The 18,932-nt window shown below is 40.0% G+C and overlaps 1 protein-coding gene across 9 annotated transcripts in view; it reads left to right on the top strand.

Annotated features, from left to right (window-relative positions):
- The window catches only part of NRF1 (nuclear respiratory factor 1), a 170,723-nt gene that overhangs the window by 76,486 nt on the left and 75,305 nt on the right, over positions 1-18,932 (top strand). For all 9 annotated transcript variants that reach the window (XR_008383665.1, XR_008383664.1, XM_053609142.1 and 6 more), the window contains one exon: positions 14,324-14,464. Coding sequence is in view for 7 of the 9 variants with exons in the window: in XM_053609142.1 (XP_053465117.1) it covers positions 14,324-14,464 (141 nt within the window). In the remaining 2 variants the exon portion in view is untranslated. The remainder of the gene's footprint in view (positions 1-14,323; positions 14,465-18,932) is intronic.

Here is an 18,932-nt window from a genome sequence, read left to right on the forward strand (position 1 = left end):
CAGGATATCCTAAGAAAATTACTGATTTACATCAGAAACAAATTGGTGGGTAATTCCATGGTGTTAACTTCATGAGATGAATGTTTTTTTTTTCCTTTTTGAGACAGTCTCACCATGTCACCCTCGGTAGAGTACCGTGATGTCACAGCTCAGAGCAACCTCAAACTCCTGGGCTTAAGCGACTCTCTTGCTTCAGCCTCCCAAGTAGCTGGGACTACAGGCGCCCGCCACAACACCCAGCTGTTTTGTTGTTGTTGCAGTTGTTTAGCTGGCCCAGGCTGGGTTCGAACCCACCACCCTCGGTATATGTGGCTGGTGCCGTAACCACTGTGCTACGGGCGTGAAACCTTTAAGCATTTTATTGATCATAGATTTGAGTTGGATATTCAAAATCTCTTTTGTATTTCTTCAAAGAATTAACTTTGCTTCAATTTAGAAATATACTTTAATATTTTGATTACATAACTATCCAGAACTAATTTTGTGAAAGTAGTATTTTGCCCTTGCATACTTATACACTATGAACTATTCTTCCTCTGGCTAAATTAATTTTGAATTGTTAGTAGAATAACGATGTGTCAAGATTTAAATTGCATTTTTTTTTTTTTTAAGAGACAGAGTCTCACTTTATCACCCTTGGTAGAGTGCTGTGACATCACAGCTCACAGCAACCTCCAACTCCTGGCTTAGGCGATTCTCCTGCCTCAGCCTCCTCAGTAGCTGTGACTACAGGTGTCAGCCGCAACGCCCGGCTATTTTTTGTTGCAGATTGGCCCGGGTCGGGTTGGAGCCTGCCACCCTCGGTATATGGGGCCAGTGCCCTACCCACCGAGCCACAGGCTCCACCCTGCATTTTGTTTTTATTGGGATAAAGTTTATTACCTTAATATGCCATTGGTGGCACCCGTAGCTCAGTGGGTAGGGCGCCAGCCACATACACCCAGGCTGGCGGGTTTGAACCTGGCCCAGGCCGGTTGAGACAACAACGACAACTACGACAAAAAAATAGCCAGGCACTGTGGTGGGCACCTGTAGTCCCAGCCACTTGGGAGGCTGAGGCAGGAGAATCACTTAAGCCCAAGAGTTTGAGGTTGCTATGAGCTGTGACGCCACGGCACTCTACCCAGGGCGACAGCTTGAGACTCTGTGTCAAAAAAAAAAAAAAGACATTTCTTACATTTCTCCCATGTTGAATGTAGACATTTCAAGAGTTCAGAATTAGTAATCAGTTGATAGAAATTTTGTTTCTCATATTTTTTTCATACCATCTTCTTATCCATGAAATGTCGTTATTTCTTAACTTTTTTGAGTTTTGAGTTTTGAGGTTTTCAAAAAATTCTTGAGGCCCTAGAATTAAGATGTATGTTAGGACTTCCTTAGAAGAATATGGCTGAAGGCTTCCAGTTCACAGTGGTGCCTGACAAGTAACCTTTACTGTCACGCTGTTGGTAAATTTGAAATCTGGGCATGTCTTCTATTCTTCAGTATTGAAAATCTAAAACACCGATACCACTAATATCGGTGATATTGTAATAATGATAACGTGATATATAAAAAGAAAACGCAGACTAATACCTCTAAAAGTAACAGGAAAATCCAAAAGAAAGTTTTGGGAAACTTTTGGAGTCCTTCATGTAATACAAAAAGATATATACTAAAACAAAATAGATGAGACTGAGATAAAAAGCAGTACAAAGTTGGACAATTAAGTTCGTGAGCCCATACCAGAAAAAGTGCTGCCTATCTCATTGCTGCAGATCACTACAGTCACCTTTGGGTACTCCCTTTGGGAAGTACTTCACCAAGCAGCCTAGTCCACCCTTCAGGGTAATTTTGGAACTTTTTTTGTAGAATGACCATCAGAGCTGTTGTTACTACAGTCACCTTCAAAGTACTTCACTTGTCCATCTAGTGACTGTTGTGATATTCAGCCAAGTATATAGCACTTTTTCTAGGTTGAGTTCCTAGACTTAATTATTAGACCTCATACAGTGACAGCTCTGATAGCTATTCCAGAAAAAGAGTTCCAAAATTGCTTTGAAGGGTAGATTAGGTGCTGGCATCAGGGCATAGTTTCCCAAGGAGAGTACTTTGAAGGTGACCATAGTGATATTCAGCAGCAAGGTATGTAGTATGTAGCACTTTTTCTAGAATGAGTTTGTGAACTTAGTGAATGAGTGTCTGACCTTGTAGATTGGATATTAGATGATATTAAGGAATAATAATAATAATATATATAATATATATATATATATTTTTTTTTTTTTTTTTTGAGATAGAGTCTCAAGCTGTCACCCTGAGTAGAGTGCTATGGCATTATAGTTCACAGCACCTCCAACTCCTGGGCTTAGGCGATTCTTTTGCCTTAGCCTCCCGAGTATCTGGGACTACAGGCACCCACCACAACGCTCAGCTATTTTTTTGTTGTAGTTTGGCCGGGGCCAGGTTTGAACCTGCCACCCTTGGTCTATGGGGCCGGCATCCTACCCACTGAGCCACAGGCACTGCCCTTGCCTCAGTTTTTCTATTTTTAGTACAGATGGGGTCTCAATTTTGCTCAGGCTGGTCTCGAACTTGTAGCTCAAGCAATTCACTGGCTTGGTCTCCCAGAGTGCTAGGATTTATTTTATTTATTTATTTATTTTTTTGAGACAGAGCCTCAAGCTGGCATCACAGCTCACAGCAACCTCCAACTCCTGGGCTCAAGTAATTCTCCTGCCTCCACCTCCCAAGTAGCTGGAACTACAGGTGCCTGCTACAAGGCCTGGCTATTTTTTGGGTGCAGCCGTCATTGTTGTTTGGCAGGTCTGGGCTGGATTTGAACCCGCCAGCTCAGGTGTATGTGGCTGGCACCTTACCTACTTGAGCCACAGGTGCCGAGCCTGAATAATTATTATTTTTGTAAGATGTAATCACTGTGTTATAGTTATGTATAAGAGTCCTTATTGTTTTTATGTGTTCTTATTTTTCCAGATGTATTCTTAAGTATTTAGAAGTGTCATAATGTCTATAAAATATAGTGGCCAGCCAAAGAAACATTGTGTATCAGAAATAATTTATATGTGTGGATGGCCGATAAAATAATAAAGCCAAAATGTTTACTATTGAACCTAGGTGGGATATGGAGGCATTTATTTTTATCATTGTTTCTACCTTTCCACATATTTAAAATTTCTCATTCATAATTTTTTAATCCCAAGAAAAAAGAAAAGGATATTAACAAAAGGAAGAAAAAGAGATAACTAACAAACATACACAATTTTAAAGAAATGTGAATTAAAACAAAAAGCCATTTTTAATGGTTTATCTTGGCAAACATGAGAAAGATATTTAAACTGCAGTACTGGCATGTCAAAAAGCTTAAATTCATAAAATTTTCTGAAGGACAGGTTGGCAGTTGGTAAGGAAAGTGCTCAAAATACGTACCTTTTAGCCAGCTTCCTTTTGAAAGTGTATCCCAAGGAAATAATCTATTAAATGAGCAAAGATGTATTTTGGGGGATATTAGTCACAGTGTTGTTTATTTTGAAAGTTGTGTGTATTTTAAAAGCATATATTTTGAAAATTGAGAGTAACCTAAAAGTTCAAAGATAAGGGATTAGTTAGGTAAATGTACGGTTCATCCATAGCTAGCACTACTGTATAGTACTGCATTAAACAGGACTGATGTAAAGATCATGACAGTGACATTTTCAGATGGTGGTAGTAATTGTCTTTTTGGAGACAGAATCTTACTTTATGTTACTGTATCTTCAATATAAAGAACTTTGCTTACCTTGGCTCTGTTTATTTCTTAGAAGTTGGGAAACCTTGGGCAAATCACTTACCCTCTCTGAGCCAGTATTCTTATTTGCAAAATGAAAATAATATGTACCTACTTCTCAGGATTATTGTTAGAGTTATTGAGACTATGTATAGCTCAAAGTTTTTAGAGGCTGCTATACTACATGAATATTAATAACAAAAATCCTCTGCACTTGGGTGGCTCCTATAGCTCAGTGGGTAGGGTACCAACCACATATACTGAGAGTATACACTCTGGGTAGAGTGCCATGGCATCACAGCTCACAGCAACCTCAAATTCTTGGGCTTAAGCGATTCTCTTGCCGCAGCCTCCCGAGTAGCTGGGACTACAGGCGCCCACCACAACACCTGGCTATTTTTTTTGCTGGCAGTTGTTACTGTTGCTTTCGCTGGCCCGGGAACCTGCCAGCCTGGGTGTATGTGGCCAGCGCCCTACCCACTGAGTTGTGGGCACTGCTGGTAGTGATCATTGTTAAGTGAAAAAAGCAGGGTATAGAACCATAGATTTTAATCCTACATTAAAAGTAAATCCGCATAGTCTACATGATTATGGAATTGTTGAGTGCAGAGGGTTTTTTTTTTTGAGACAGAGTCTCAAGCTGTCACCCTGGGTAGAGTGTCGTAGCATCACAGCCCACAGCAACCTCAAAATCTTGGGCTCAAGTGATTCTCTTGCCTCAGCCTCCCAAGTACCTGGGATGACAAGTGCCCGCCACAACACCCAGCCATTTTTAGTTTATTTTGTTGTGATTGTCATTGTTGTTTTAGCAGGCCCGGGCCAAGTTCAAACTGCCAGCCTCCATGTTTGTCATCGGCGCCCTACCCACTGAGCTACGGGAGCCGCCCAAGTGCAGAGGATTTTTGTAACTAATGTTCATATAATATAGCAGCCTCTAAGAACTTTGAGCTATATGTAGTCTCAATAACTCTAACAATAACCCTGAGAAATAGGTACATATTGTTTTCATTTTGCAAACGAGAATACTGGCTCAGAGAGGGTAAGTGATTTGCTCAAAGTTTCCCAACTTCTGAGTAACAAAGCCAAGGTAAGCAAAGTTCTTTATATATATTGAAGATACAGTAACATAAAATAGACATCAAAAATATTTCCAAAAAATTGAGACTGAAAGGGAATAAGAAAGAGAAATCTTGGATAGCTTAATAGCACGTCAAGCTCAGCATGTCTAAAACTAAACTTTAAATCTTCTCTCTTCCCTTACCTCCTCAAATGAAGGTCTCTTTCCAGTATCTGTCTCTGCTCATCCAGTTATGCAAGGCAGAAACTTGGGATGACCGTTTTTGGTACCTCCTCTCCTCTTCTCTGCCTTACCACCCATCCATTGTTTTGTTCTTCATTCAATTTCCTAAATGTCTTTCAAATGAGCTAACTTTTCTCCAGTTCCATTGCCACCACCATAGTTGCCAAATCTAGTGTCCATCCAGTTCCTTTTCAGCAGCAAGAGTCCTTTACTTGACTCTAGAGATCTCCATTTTCCCCTTGCCCCACTCCTCCACTTTACTCTCCACTCTAGCCATAAGAATCAGTGTTGAGTCTCTTGCAGAAACTCTGTTTCTTCCCTCTACAGGGCTTTTGTGTGTGTGCTCATTCCTCTTCTTTGCTCTCTCTCTTTCCTCTTTTTCACCTTATTAACTTTTATTCCTATTTAAGAACTCAGTTTGGCTGAGTGTGGTGGCACACACCTGTGGTTCCAGCTACTTGGAAGGCTGAGTTGAGAGGATCTCTTGAGCCCAAGACTTCTAGGCTGTGGTGAGCTGTAATCACACCACTGCACTTCAGTTTGGGCAACAGAATGAGACCCTGTCTCTAGAAAGAAAAAAACAAAAGCTCTGTCAATACTCCCTCCATAAAACTTTCTCTCACATTTGTCAGCAGGCCAAAGCCTCCTATTCTGTCCAAGACTTTGAGCACTTACACAGATGTGTGATTGTTATCAATGTCTGTCCCAGCTAGATTATAAGCTCTGAGAGGACAGGGACTTATCTACTTTGCTCTCTTGATGCTTCCAGGGCCAAGTCGCAGGCAGTTGCTCAGGAATATTTATTGAATGAATAAAGCAGCTCAAAGTTTGGCAGTACTCAGAAATTTGAAAATGCCTATTTGGTTTATAAATCTTATTTTTACATTGGATCTGAACTGAGACCATGAGAAATAAAGATCCAAGTTAGGTTGTCATCCTTTATAGTACTTGTTACAGCTTACAATTATACTTATCTTTGTAAATAATTTTGTATTTGTTTCCCTACTAGATTTGGAATATGCACAAAAATGGGAATCTGTGAACAATAAATTTGCTAACCATTTTGTCCACAGTCCTTTCTTAGCCCAGTACCTAGCATATCGTAGGTAAATAATTAATGTTTATTGGCTAAGCCAGGAGCAGTGGCTCACACCCGAAATCCTAGCATTTGGGGAGGCTGAGGCAGGAGGCTCCCTTGAGGCCAGACGTTCAAGGCCGGCCTGGACAAGATAGTGAGTTGTGGTGATACATATCTGTAGTCCTAGCTATTCAGGAAGTGGAGGCAGGAGGATCATTGGAGCCCAGGAGTTCAAGGCTGTAATGAGCCATGATTGTGCCACTGCACAACAGAGCGGGATCCTGAGTGAGATCCTATCTCTAAAAAAAATACACACATACATATTTTGTGTGTGTATATATATGTATTTGTTGGTTAGCTGGAGTAGCTACCAGGTTCATAAGACTATATTTGTCATATATATATCTGTAACATGGGTTAGTGACAAGATAAGTCGGAAGTAGGTAAACTGTCAGAGCCCTTCATTATGATGGGTAATGAGAACCCCTCATGTAGAAACTCAAGGTTTCTCTAAGTTTCTTGGGATCTACTGCTACCTTTAGATCCAATGGCCTCTGCAGTTGAAAGACCTCTAGAATAACTCCACTGAGTGCTTTGTCCTTTGGTGATTTGACACTTATTCTTAATGAAGGCTTGGCTCCCATAATAAAACATAAAATTATCAACATTGTACAGGCTAATTCAGTCCTCCCCATAGGATTGGTGTTAATCAGAGTGGGCGTATGTAGCTAAAAACTATACTTTTGTGAAAACTGTTGGTAAGCTTTGGCTTTTTTTTTTTTTTTTAATGGTTTTACATTGCTTTTTCACATCTGTGACTCATTGTCCTCAAATGTAAAGCATAATGATATCTACCTCACTGGGGAGCAGTAGAAATTAATTAAAGTCGAATATCATTCCCCTATATATGATGCTTAGAAAGAACTGTCATGAAAAGCATTGGCAAATGCTAGATTTTAAAGTCGCTGTGCCCTGAGGCTATTTGTGGCTTACTGCCTTTTCTTTTTCTTTGTTTGTGTTTTTTTGTGAGGCAGGGTCTTGCTTGGCATCACAGCTTATTGCAACCTCAAACTCCTGGGCTCAAACAATCCTTCTTCCTTGGCTTCTCGAATACCTGAGAATACAGGTGCCTACTATATATTTTTATGGGCTTTGTAGGGATAGGCCTAGAAATATTTTGTTGAGAAACAGAATTTCTTTCTTTTTTTTTTTTTTTTTTGTAGAGACAGAGTCTCACTTTATGGCCCTCGGTAGAGTGACGTGGCCTCACACAGCTCACAGCAACCTCCAACTCCTGGGCTTAAGCGATTCTCTTGCCTCAGCCTCCCGAGTAGCTGGGACTACAGGCGCCCACCACAACATTTGGCTATTTTTTTTTTTGGTTGCAGTTTGGCCGGGGCCGGGTTTGAACCCGCCACCCTCGGTATATGGGGCCGGCGCCTTACCAACTGAGCCACAGGCGCCGCCCGAGAAACAGAATTTCTTTAAAAAAAAAAAAAAAAAGAAAGAAAGAAAAGAACAGAACTGGCTGGGCACGGTGGCTCACACCTGTAATCCTGGCACTCTGGGAGGCTCAGGAGTTTGAGACCAGCCTGAGCCAGAGCAAGACCTCGTCTCTAAAAGAAATAGCTGAGTGTTGTTCCAGGTGCCTGTAGTCCCAGCTACTTGGGAGGCTGAGGCAAGAGAATTGCTTAAAACCAAGAGTTTGAGATTTCTGTGAGCTGTGACACCACTGCACTCTACCGACGGTGACAAAGTAAAACTGTTCTCCCCTCCTTCCCAGACAAACAGAAAAGAACCATGGGTATTTCTGAAGGTGGAGCTCTTTTCTTTCCTCAGCGTCAGTAATCCCGAGCATTTAGATGAGGATACACTGGATTTGACTAACCAGTTTTACAGGTACAGAAATCATTCACAGTCACAGAGGCAAGAGGTAGCTCAGGGGTTATCACAGCTTCTTAGAAATCCTCCTTTGTTTAATTCTGCTCTCCCAGTAGATAAGTAGACTCTGAAGTTAGTCTTGATTTCTTGTTCTAAGTCATTTACTTATTATAGGTTTTTAAAAATGGCTTCAAGTTACATGAAATATGGAAGCATAGTAAAAAGTCGTAGAGTAAAAGCCCTATTGCTCATTTATTTACTTATTCAACAAATAACTATTCAACATCAGTAGATACAAAGTATGAGATGAGGATTCCATCCAAGTCCTTTAAGATTTCAAGGTTCAAAACTAGGGATCCAGGGGAATACATGGAAACCAGAAAACTGGACTAAGGCAGGAGAGGAAAGGAAGCAGACGTTAGAACTGGAGATAGAACAGAATGAAGCCCCCACAACTGCCTGGGCCACATTCTGTGGCTTGGCTAGAAACCAAATGCACTTTAGAATCACGTGTCTGAGGGTAGCTCTGCTCTAGGGCAGCTCTTTGTTATATATCTCAGATGTACAACAAAAACTATATACATACATATATCGCAGACAATTGTGTTTTTAGTCTCAGAGGAGCTTATAGATAAATTTTTAAGTCTTTTATGGGATCCCCCTGAAGACTGCTCTGTTATCCAGAAAAGCTTCAGAAATACAGAAGAATTATGCATCTTGTCTGAGACTGGTTTTGGTTTGTACCAGACAAATCCTAAATTTCCAACAAGCACATTCTGTGCCCAGAACTCTAATGGTTCTTTTTTTTTTTTTTGTAGAGACAGAGTCTCACTGTACCACCCTCGAGTAGAGTGCCGTGGCGTCACACGGCTCACAGCAACCTCTAACTCTTGGGCTTACACGATTCTCTTGCCTCAGTCTCCCGAGCAGCTGGGACTACAGGCACCCGCCACAACACCCGGCTATTTTTTTGTTGCAGTTTGGCCGGGGCTGGGTTTGAACCCGCCACTCTTGGCATATGGGGCCGGCGCCCTACTCACTGAGCCACAGGCGTCGCCCTAATGGTTCTTATAAATATCCTAAGCATTCCTAATTTCTAGTAATTATGAGAATGTTTGTTTATGTATCATCTGTACATGTCTGAATATATAAATTATTTTATAACACACCGTTAAAAAATAAGCAAAAGACCTCGTCCTGTGCTTAGTGATGTCATAACAATGGTTGTATACAATGTATTCTAGAAATAACAATATAAGTGACACATGATTATTTGTGTCTGTAGGAATTTAAAGGAGGAAGAAAATTATGGCAAGAACACTTGGGAAGTTTTTTCAAAGCAAGTGGGAATTGAGTTGGGCCTTGAAAGATGGAAAATATTTGGATAAGAAGCAGATTCAAAGACCCAAAGGTAGAAAAGAACTTACTAAATGCAAAGGCTAGTGAGGAGGCTGGCCAGCTAAAGAGAAAAGAAGGTGAGCAAAGTCATCTAATAGGACTCCATGAGAGTTGTATATTGGGAACTCAAGAGGATTCACGTGCAGGTTTGGACAGGCACAACTTTATCGGCAGCCCTGGCAGAGGAGTATTGGAAAAGTAGAGAATGATTGGAGAGGTCGAAATGTTGCTCTGAGAAGTTTGGACTTCATCCTATAGTAGGGAACTATAAGAAGTTTTTTGAGAAAAAAAGATAAATGATAGTGATGAGGCTGAACAAACTAGTTTTACCTTTAGAACTAGATAAAAATTAGTTGGGCTGGGAGTGGTGGTTTATGCCCGTAAGCCCAGCACTTTGGGAGGCCAAGGCAGGTGGATTGCTTGAGCTCAGGAGTTGGAGACCAGCCTAAGCAAGAATGAGAGCCCATCTCTGAAAATAGCTGAATGTTGTGGTGGGCGGTTGTAGTCCCAGCTACTTGGGATGCTGAGGCAAGAGGATCACTCGGGCCCAAGAGTTTGAAGTTGCTGTGAGCTATGATGTCATGAATTCTATCAAGGATGACAAAGTGAAACTGTCTTTAAAAAAAAAAAATTAGTTTGATTTCCAGCTATACCTTTTTTTTTTTGGGGGGGGGGTAGGATCTTGCTGTGTCTCCTGGGCTACTGGGCAGTGGCATCATTATAGCTCACTGCACTCTTAAACTCCTGGGCCCAAGTGATCCTCCTGCCTTAGCCTCATGAGTAACTGGGACTACAGGAGCATGCCACCATGCCAGCTTATTTTTCTGTTTTTGTAGATGAGGTCTCAGTATGTTGCTCAGACTGGTCTTAAACTCCTAACCTCAAGTGATCCTCCCACCTTGGCCTCCCAAAATGCTAAGATTATAGGCAAGAAGCCCTGTGATTGGCCTCCAACTATACTAATTACAAGCTATATGATTTAGAGAAAGTTACTTAAGTTTATTAGGCCTCTCTTTTCTTTCTTTTTTTTTTTTTTTCTTTTCTTTCTTGTTTTCGTTTTGTTTGTTTTTGAAATGGAGTCTCATTATGTTCCCCTCGGTAGAGTGCTGTGACATCACAACTCACAGCAACCTCAAACTCTTGGGCTTCAGTGATTCTCTTGTTTCAGCCTCCCAAGTAGCTGGGACTACAGGAGCTGGCCACAATACCTGGCTATTTTTTTGTTAGAGTTATCATTGTTGTTTATCATTGTGGTTCGATCCCACCAGCCTCAGTGCATGTGGCCGGTGCCATAACCACTGTGCTATGAGCGCTGAGCCTTTCTTTTCTTTTCTTTTTTTTTTTTTTTTTTTTGAGACAGGGTCTTGTTCTTGTTCGGGCTAGTTTTCTTATCTGTGAGATGGGTATGATAGTATTTTCCTTATAGAATTACTGTGAGAATCAGTTGAGACAATGTATATAGTGCTTGGGACTTTGTGTTCAATAAATGGTATTTGACGATAAGTGTTTCAGAAATTTTAAACGTCAGTAGTATACGGGATGAAGAAGGGGAAGAGAGATTGCTAACTGATTTTGATTTTAAGTGGTTTTGACTTTAATTGTAAAAACCAGTTAGTTGACAAACAGTGTGGCTTTGTGGAATAAGAAAGCACAAGTTGGAACACAAACCTGCATTTCATCCCATCTGTTACCCTGTTGATTATGAGATGCACCATAGCATACTACAAAGAAAGAAAAAACATTAGCAAGCTCTGATACAATGCCTGCCACTTAGAATTTTTATTTTATACTTACTGAAAGAGCTCTTTCAGGCTTACTTAGACATAGCTTTTAACCTTACATCCTTGTGCATACAGAAAAAGGAAATTGTAAATGAAATCAATTAAGATACTGTTAAAACTTCTTCAACATTCAGAGTCCAACTCTTTTGAATTACTTCTCATTTCACTGTGCTGTGTTTTTCAAGTAACACTGTCCTCTGCACCATAAAGAATGTGTGATGCTGCCTTTCTTTAAAAAAGTGCTCTGTTATTGTCTCTAAGTCCCACCCCCCCACCCCCCAAGCTGCACTAAGTTTGATGTAAGTGTTTCTTGGGAAGGTTATCTGACAATAGCTAAGACTCACATTCCTTTCTCAAATGGCGCTAAATGATTTATTGACTGAACAACTCATTCCCCCAGGAATAGCAAATATATTTGCATCAGTGTGGGCATTGACAAATGTGCCCCATGTTGCCTGGTCCAAGGCAATTTTAAGATGTATCTCATGTGAAAAAAAATTGTATCTCAGAATTGATAGATCAGATAGAGAACTGGAACACTAGCTCTATAATCCTGGGAAAGTTATTAGCTTTATTAAGCAAGTTTAGCTAGAAATACCGTGGTCACACCTGAAATTGTTTTGTTGCAAATTACTCTAAGGGAGACTCTACTAGCATTTAAAAAATATATATATATATACATATACATATACATATACATATATATGTATATATATACATATATACACACACATTTTTTAAAAAGGAATTAGATAGCACTGATAAGTTTAGTGAAATACTTGGATATGAATTTCTAAAATTTTACTGATCCATAAAAATTGCTGAAATTGTTTGAAACTGGAAAATAATGTGATAGTAATAACCTAATAATTTCTCATCTTTGAATGCAAGGTGTTTCCAGCGCAATGAGATTTGTATTTATAATATGATCATTCGTTCTTACTATGGGCCAACCTCTAATGTATAATAATTTAACCTGATATGTTAAAAGTTCAAAGATTAGAACCCAAGCTTATAACATTTAGTTTTTTCCCTGGTTCGGTAACATAAAAATCTCTCTAGAGGGTGGCACCTGTGGCTCAAAGGAGTAGGGCACCAGACCGGAGGTGGCAGGTTTAAACCCAGCCCCGGCCAAAAACTGCAAAAAAAAAAAAAAAAAATCTCTCTAGAATATTGAAACATAGAAAACAGAAAATATAATCCTATAAAATTACCATGGCAGCACCAGCTGCTTATGTTGCAGTAAATGTAATGGCAATAGTTTTTGGAACTGGAACATCCATTTTTATCAGAAACCAGGGTAAAATTGAATCTCTGGGAAGATGATCAGTCTACACGTTTGTTCTGCTATTCTTCTCTTATCCCCTTAGCTTATGACCTTTTTGAGGATTCTTTAAACTGCAAAAATTATAAGGCCAGGTGTGGTGGCTCACACCTGTAATCCCAACAGTCTAGTGGTCCAAGACCGGTGGATTGCCTGAACTCATGAGTTCGAGACCAGAGTGAGACCTGGTCTCTAAAAATAGCTGGGTGTTGTGTCGGCTGCCTGTAGTCCCAGCTACTCAGGAGGCTAAGACAGCAGAATCCCTTGAGCCTAGGAGTTTGGGCTTGCTGTGAGCTGTGACTCCAGGGCATTCAGACAAACTAAGACTCTGCCTCAAAAAAAAAAAAAAAAAAAAAAAAAATTATACTATATTGTCAACAATAATATTTATTTTTCCAGGTGCTTGTGGTGGCATTTGGTAATCTTTCTTGTTTAATCTTTATTATGAAATACTTATAAGAAAGTATGGAATGATTGAGAATTCAGACTTCTTAGCAGAAAACTCAGGACTCAAATACTTTAAGAAATTTGGGGGCAGCACCTGTGGCTCAGTGAGTAGGGCACCGGCCCCATATGCCAAGGGTGGTGGGTTCAAACCCAGCCCCGGCCAAACTGCAACAAAAAAAATAGCCGGGCGTTGTGGTGGGCGCCTGTAGACCCAGCTGCTCGGGAGGCTGAGGCAAGAGAATCACGTAAGCCCAAGAGTTAGAGGTTGCTGTGAGCCGTGTGACGCCACGGCACTCTACCAAGGGCAGTAAAGTGAGACTCTGTCTCTACAAAAAAAAAAAAGAAATTTGGGCAAGTCTCCTATCCTTTTCTCTTCTTTCCCCGTAAGACAATGCCTTGAGGACTATAAGAAACTTAAGTTCCTATCTCATCTTGTCACATTTCTGTAATGTGGTTTCTTTGTTATCCCCAGAGGTGTCCTCATCCCCCTTGTGTATTCTTCTAAGTGAAGGAACCCATTATTTTTTTCCTCCCAAGTCTCAAGCATTCAGGTGAACCCATTATATTGGTAGTTGTAGGATCCAGTGTCTTTCTACTCTTTGTGTTTATGATAGAAGAATGTGTACATGTAAAATGTGCTGCTATTAAGTTCTCTTTCTTTTGAGAGACAATTTCATTGCCAGTGGTAAGGAATGAAATCAAAGAACAACAATATTGAGTGCAGACCTGGACTAGAGATACAGACATCATGTGTTTGAAAATTACCTCTGTCACCAGGGAGGAACAGCAGGGAAGAGGACTTGATCTTTGCGGCTCTCTCTGGCCCTGGGCCTTTGATACTCACCTTCAATATACACCACTTGTTCTTTTCTCTGATTCTTTTCAATCCAGTCTCTTGTGGACTGGAATCTCTTATTTGTTTCATAGCCTGGCTTTGCATACGTCCTGAGGCTCTTGAAAATGATTTTGGCAACTGTCACATTTAGGTAAGGTGTTTATCATATGGCTTGAAAAATGCAGGTAATTAATATCTTTCCTGTTAGATCTGGAACAGGTGATGGGGCCTACACTGAGAAAACACAATTTTAACAGAAACAGTGTTTCCATAAAACTTTTCCATTAGTTTCTTTTTATTGCTCTTACCTGTAATTTCATCATCTTTCACTTAGTTCTGTTCAGTGTGATGTCTTTGGGGCCAGCGGGTATTTTTATCTGCTTGTTGTAGGAGTGTTTGTTCTTAGGGCTCTGCACTGGCTCAGGGAGGCCAGCCCCACCCACTCTCTTGTTGCTTAGCACCAGTCCTCCCTGGTTGTTGGGCATCTTGTTTACTTCTGCCCTTAATTCCCTGCAGGTGCGTAAGTACAAGAGTATGATTCTGGAAGACCTGGAGTCTGCTCTGGCAGAACACGCCCCTGCGCCACAGGAGGTTAACTCAGAACTGCCACCTCTTACCATCGATGGAATTCCAGTCTCAGTGGACAAGATGACCCAGGTAATGGGCGGGAAATGAGGAGTAGATGCAAAGACAAGTGGCACAAGTGTGGGCGGGCCTCTGTGATCATTGTTCCTGGTTTTGTCCTAGTTGTGAGACGAGAGAGTAGATGCAGACTGGAGTCTGAGAGTGAGACAGTAGCAGCCTTAGAAAAGACATTGTTGTGCCAGACAAATGTTCCCAGTCAAGGGCATGGTTGTAGTCCTCCTCCTGTTGGCAGTTTTTTTCCTTTCACTTGGACCTTTAAGTTGGATAAAGGAACTTTTCACTTGGGGTTGGTTTGAACAGAAAAATGTTAGGAGTTTGATGAATTATAGTCAAGTGGGACAAGGAAACTTTTTTTTTCTTTTTATTGTTGGGGATTCATTGAGGGTACAATAAGCCAGGTTACACTGATTGCAATTGTTAGGTAAAGTCCCTCTTGCAATCATGTCTTGGCCCCAGAAAGTGTGACACACACCAAGGCCCCACCCCTCTCCCTCCTTCCCTCTTTCTGTCCCCCCCCCATAACCATAATTGTCATTAATTGTCCTCATATCAAAATTGAGTACATAGGATTCATGCTTCTCCATTCTTGTGATGCTTTACTAAGAATAATGTCTTCCACTTCCATCCAGGTTAATATGAAGGATGTAAAGTCTCCATTTTTTTAATGGCTGAATAGTATTCCATGGTATACATATACCACAGCTCGTTAATCCATTCCTGGGTTGGTGGGCATTTAGGCTGTTTCCACATTTTGGCTATTGTAAATTGAGCTGCAATAAACAGTCTAGTACAAGTGTCCTTATGATAAAAGGATTTCTTTCCTTCTGGGTAGATGCCCAGTAATGGGATTGCAGGATCAAATGGGAGGTCTAGCTTGAGTGCTTTGAGGTTTCTCCATACTTCCTTCCAGAAAGATTGTACTAGTTTGCAGTCCCACCAGCAGTGTAAAAGTGTTCCCTTCTCTCCACATCCACGCCAGCATCTGCAGTTTTGAGATTTTGGGATGTGGGCCATTCTCACTGGGGTTAGATGATATCTCAGGGTTGTTTTGATTTGCATTTCTCTAATATATAGAGATGATGAACATTTTTTCATGTGGTTGTTAGCCATTCGTCTGTCGTCTTTAGAGAAAGTTCTATTCATGTCTCTTGCCCATTGATATAAGGGATTGTTGGCTTTTTTCATGTGGATTAATTTGAGTTCTCTATAGATCCTAGTTATCAAGCTTTTGTCTGATTGAAAATATGCAAATATCCTTTCCCATTGTGTAGGTTGTCTCTTTGCTTTGGTTATTGTCTCCTTAGCTGTACAGAAGCTTTTCAGTGTAATGAAGTACCATTTGTTTATTTTTGTTGTTGTTGCAATTGCCATGGCAGTCTTCATGAAGTCTTTCCCCAGGCCAATATCTTCCAGTGTTTTTCCTATGCTTTCTTGGAGGATTTTTATTGTTTCATGCCTTAAATTTAAGTCCTTTATCCATCTTGAATCAATTTTTGTGAGTGGGGAAAGGTGTGGGTCCAGTTTCAGTCTTTTACATGTAGACATCCAGTTCTCCCAACACCATTTATTGAATAGGGAGTCTTTCCCCCAAGGTATGTTCTTGTTTGGTTTATCGAAGATTAGGTGGTTGTAAGATGTTAGTTTCATTTCTTGGTTTTCAATTCGATTCCAAGTGTCTATGTCTCTATTTTTGTGCCAGTACCATGTTGTCTTGACCACTATGGCTTTGTAGTACAGACTAAAATCTGGTATGCTGATGCCCCCAGCTTTATTTTTATTATTAAGAAGTGCCTTAGCTATACGGGGGTTTTTTCCGGTTCCATACAAAACGCAGAATCATTTTTTCCAAATCTTGAAAGTACAATGTTGGTATCTTGATAGGAATGGCATTGAATAGGTAGATTGCTTTGGGAAGTATAGACATTTTAACAATGTTGATTCTTCCCATCCATGAGCATGGTATGTTCTTCCATTTGTTAATATCCTCTGCTATTTCCTTTCTGAGGATTTCATAGTTTTCTTTATAGAGGTCCTTCACCTCCTTTGTTAGGTATACTCCTAGGTATTTAATTTTCTTTGAGACTCTGGTGAGGGGAGTTGTGTCCTTAATTAGCTTCTCATCTTGACTGTTATTGGTGTACACAAAGGCTACTGACTTGTGGACATTGATTTTATATCCTGAAACATTACTGTATTTTTTGATGACTTCTAGGAGTCTTCTGGTTGAGTCTTTGGGGTTCTCTAAGTATAAGATCATGTCGTCAGCAAAGAGGGAGAGTTTGACCTCCTCTGCTCCCATTTGGATTCCCTTTATTTCCTTGTCTTGCCTAATTGTATTGGCTAGAACTTCCAGCACTGTGTTGAATAGTAAAGGTGACAGAGGACAACCTTGTCTGGTTCCAGTTCTAAGAGGAAAAGCTTTCAGTTTTACTCCATTCAGTAAAATATTGGCTGTGGGTTTGTCATAGATAGCTTCAATCAGTTTTAGAAATGTGCCACCTATGCCTATACTCTTCAGTGTTCTAATTAGAAAAGGATGCTGGATTTTATCAAATACTTTTTCTGCATCTATTGAGAGGATCATGTGATCTTTATTTTTGCCTCTGTTCATATGGTGGATAACGTTTATAGACTTGCGTATGTTAAACCAGCCTTGCATCCCTGGGATGAAACCTACTTGATCATGATGAATGATTTTTTTGATGATAAGCTGTAATCTATTGGCTAGGATTTTGTTGAGAATTTTCGCATCTGTATTCATGAGTGAGATTGGTCTGAAATTCTCCTTTTTGTTTAGGTCTTTTCCTGGTTTTGGTATCAGGGTGATGTTTGCTTCATAGAATGTGTTTGGGAAGATTCCTTCTTCCTCAGTTTTTTGGAATAATTTCTGCAGTACAGGAATAAGCTCTTCCTTGAAGGTTTGATAGAATTCTGGAGTGAAGCCATCTGGACCAGGGCATTTTTTGGTTGGAAGATTTTTATTGTTTCTTTAATCTCAGTGCTTGAAATTGGTCTGTTCAGGAGCTCTATTTCTTCCTGGCTGAGTCTAGGGAGAGTGATTCCAAATATTGATCCATTTCCTTCACATTGTCAAATTTCTGGGCATAGAGTTTCTGGTAGTATTCAGAGATGATCTCTTGTATCTCTGTGGGATCAGTTGTTATTTCCCCTTTATCATTTCTGATTGAGGTTACTAGAGATTTTACTTTTCTATTCCTCGTTAGTCTGGCCAATGGTTTATCTATTTTATTTATTTTTTCAAAAAACCAACTCCTTGTTTCATTAATTTTCTGAATGATTCTTTTGTTTTCAATTTCATTGATCTCTGATTTGATTTTGGATATTTCTTTTCTTCTACTGAGTTTAGGCTTAGATTGTTCTTCTTTTTCCAGTTCCATAAGATCTCTTGTGAGATTGTTGATGTGCTCTCTTTCTGTTTTTCGAATGTAGGCATCTAAAGCGATGAATTTTCCTCTCAAAACTGCTTTTGCAGTATCCCACAGGTTTTGGTAGCTTGTGTCTTCATTGTTGTTATGCTCAAGGAAGTTAATGATTTCCTGTTTTATTTCTTCCTGCACCCATCTGTTATTCAACAGAAGATTGTTTAATTTCCATGCCTTTGGGTGGGGTTGAGCATTTTTGTTAGAGTTGAGTTCCACCTTTAGTGCCTTATGGTCTGAGAAGATACAAGGTAAAATTTCAATTCTTTTGATTCTGTTGATATTTGTTTTGTGTCCCAGGATATGATCAATTTTGGAGAATGTTCCATGGGGTGATGAGAAGAATGTATATTCTTTATCTTTGGGATGGAGTGTTCTATATGTGTCTATCAAGCACAGTTGTTCTAGGGTCTCATTTAAATCTCTTATATCCTTGTTTAATTTCTGTTTAGAGGATCTGTCCAGCTCTGTAAGAGGAGTGTTAAGGTCCCCTGTTATTATGGTATTATCGGATATCATATTGCTCAGACTGAGTAAGGTCTGTTTCAAGAATCTGGGAGCATTTAAATTGGGTGCATAGATATTTAGAATTGAAATGTCTTCTTGTTGTATTTTTCCCTTGACCAAGATAAAGTGACCATCTTTGTCTTTTTTGACTTTAGTTGCTTTAAATCCACATGTATCTGAAAATAAGATTGCAACTCCTCTTTTCTTCTGAATTCCATTTGCCTGAAAAATTGTCTTCCAACCCTTGACTTGGAGCTTTAATTTGTCTTTTGAAGCCAGGTGTGTTTCCTGCAGACAGCAAATGGATGGCTTGTGTATTTTAATCCAGTCAGCCAATCTATGTCTCTTCAGTGGGGAATTCAAGCCATTAACATTTATTGAGATAATTGATAAGTGTGGTAGTATTCTATTCGTCTTATTTTGTGAGAGTCCATTGCTTAGTTTTATCTTTTGCATCAGTGTGGAGGTTAGGTTCTGTCCTTTATTTCTGAGTTCTTACTTTGCTGCTGATCCATTGTGGTGGTCAGTGTGCA

The sequence above is a fragment of the Nycticebus coucang genome, chromosome 11, assembly GCF_027406575.1.
Source record: "Nycticebus coucang isolate mNycCou1 chromosome 11, mNycCou1.pri, whole genome shotgun sequence".
In the NCBI taxonomy this organism is placed as follows: domain Eukaryota; kingdom Metazoa; phylum Chordata; class Mammalia; order Primates; family Lorisidae; genus Nycticebus; species Nycticebus coucang.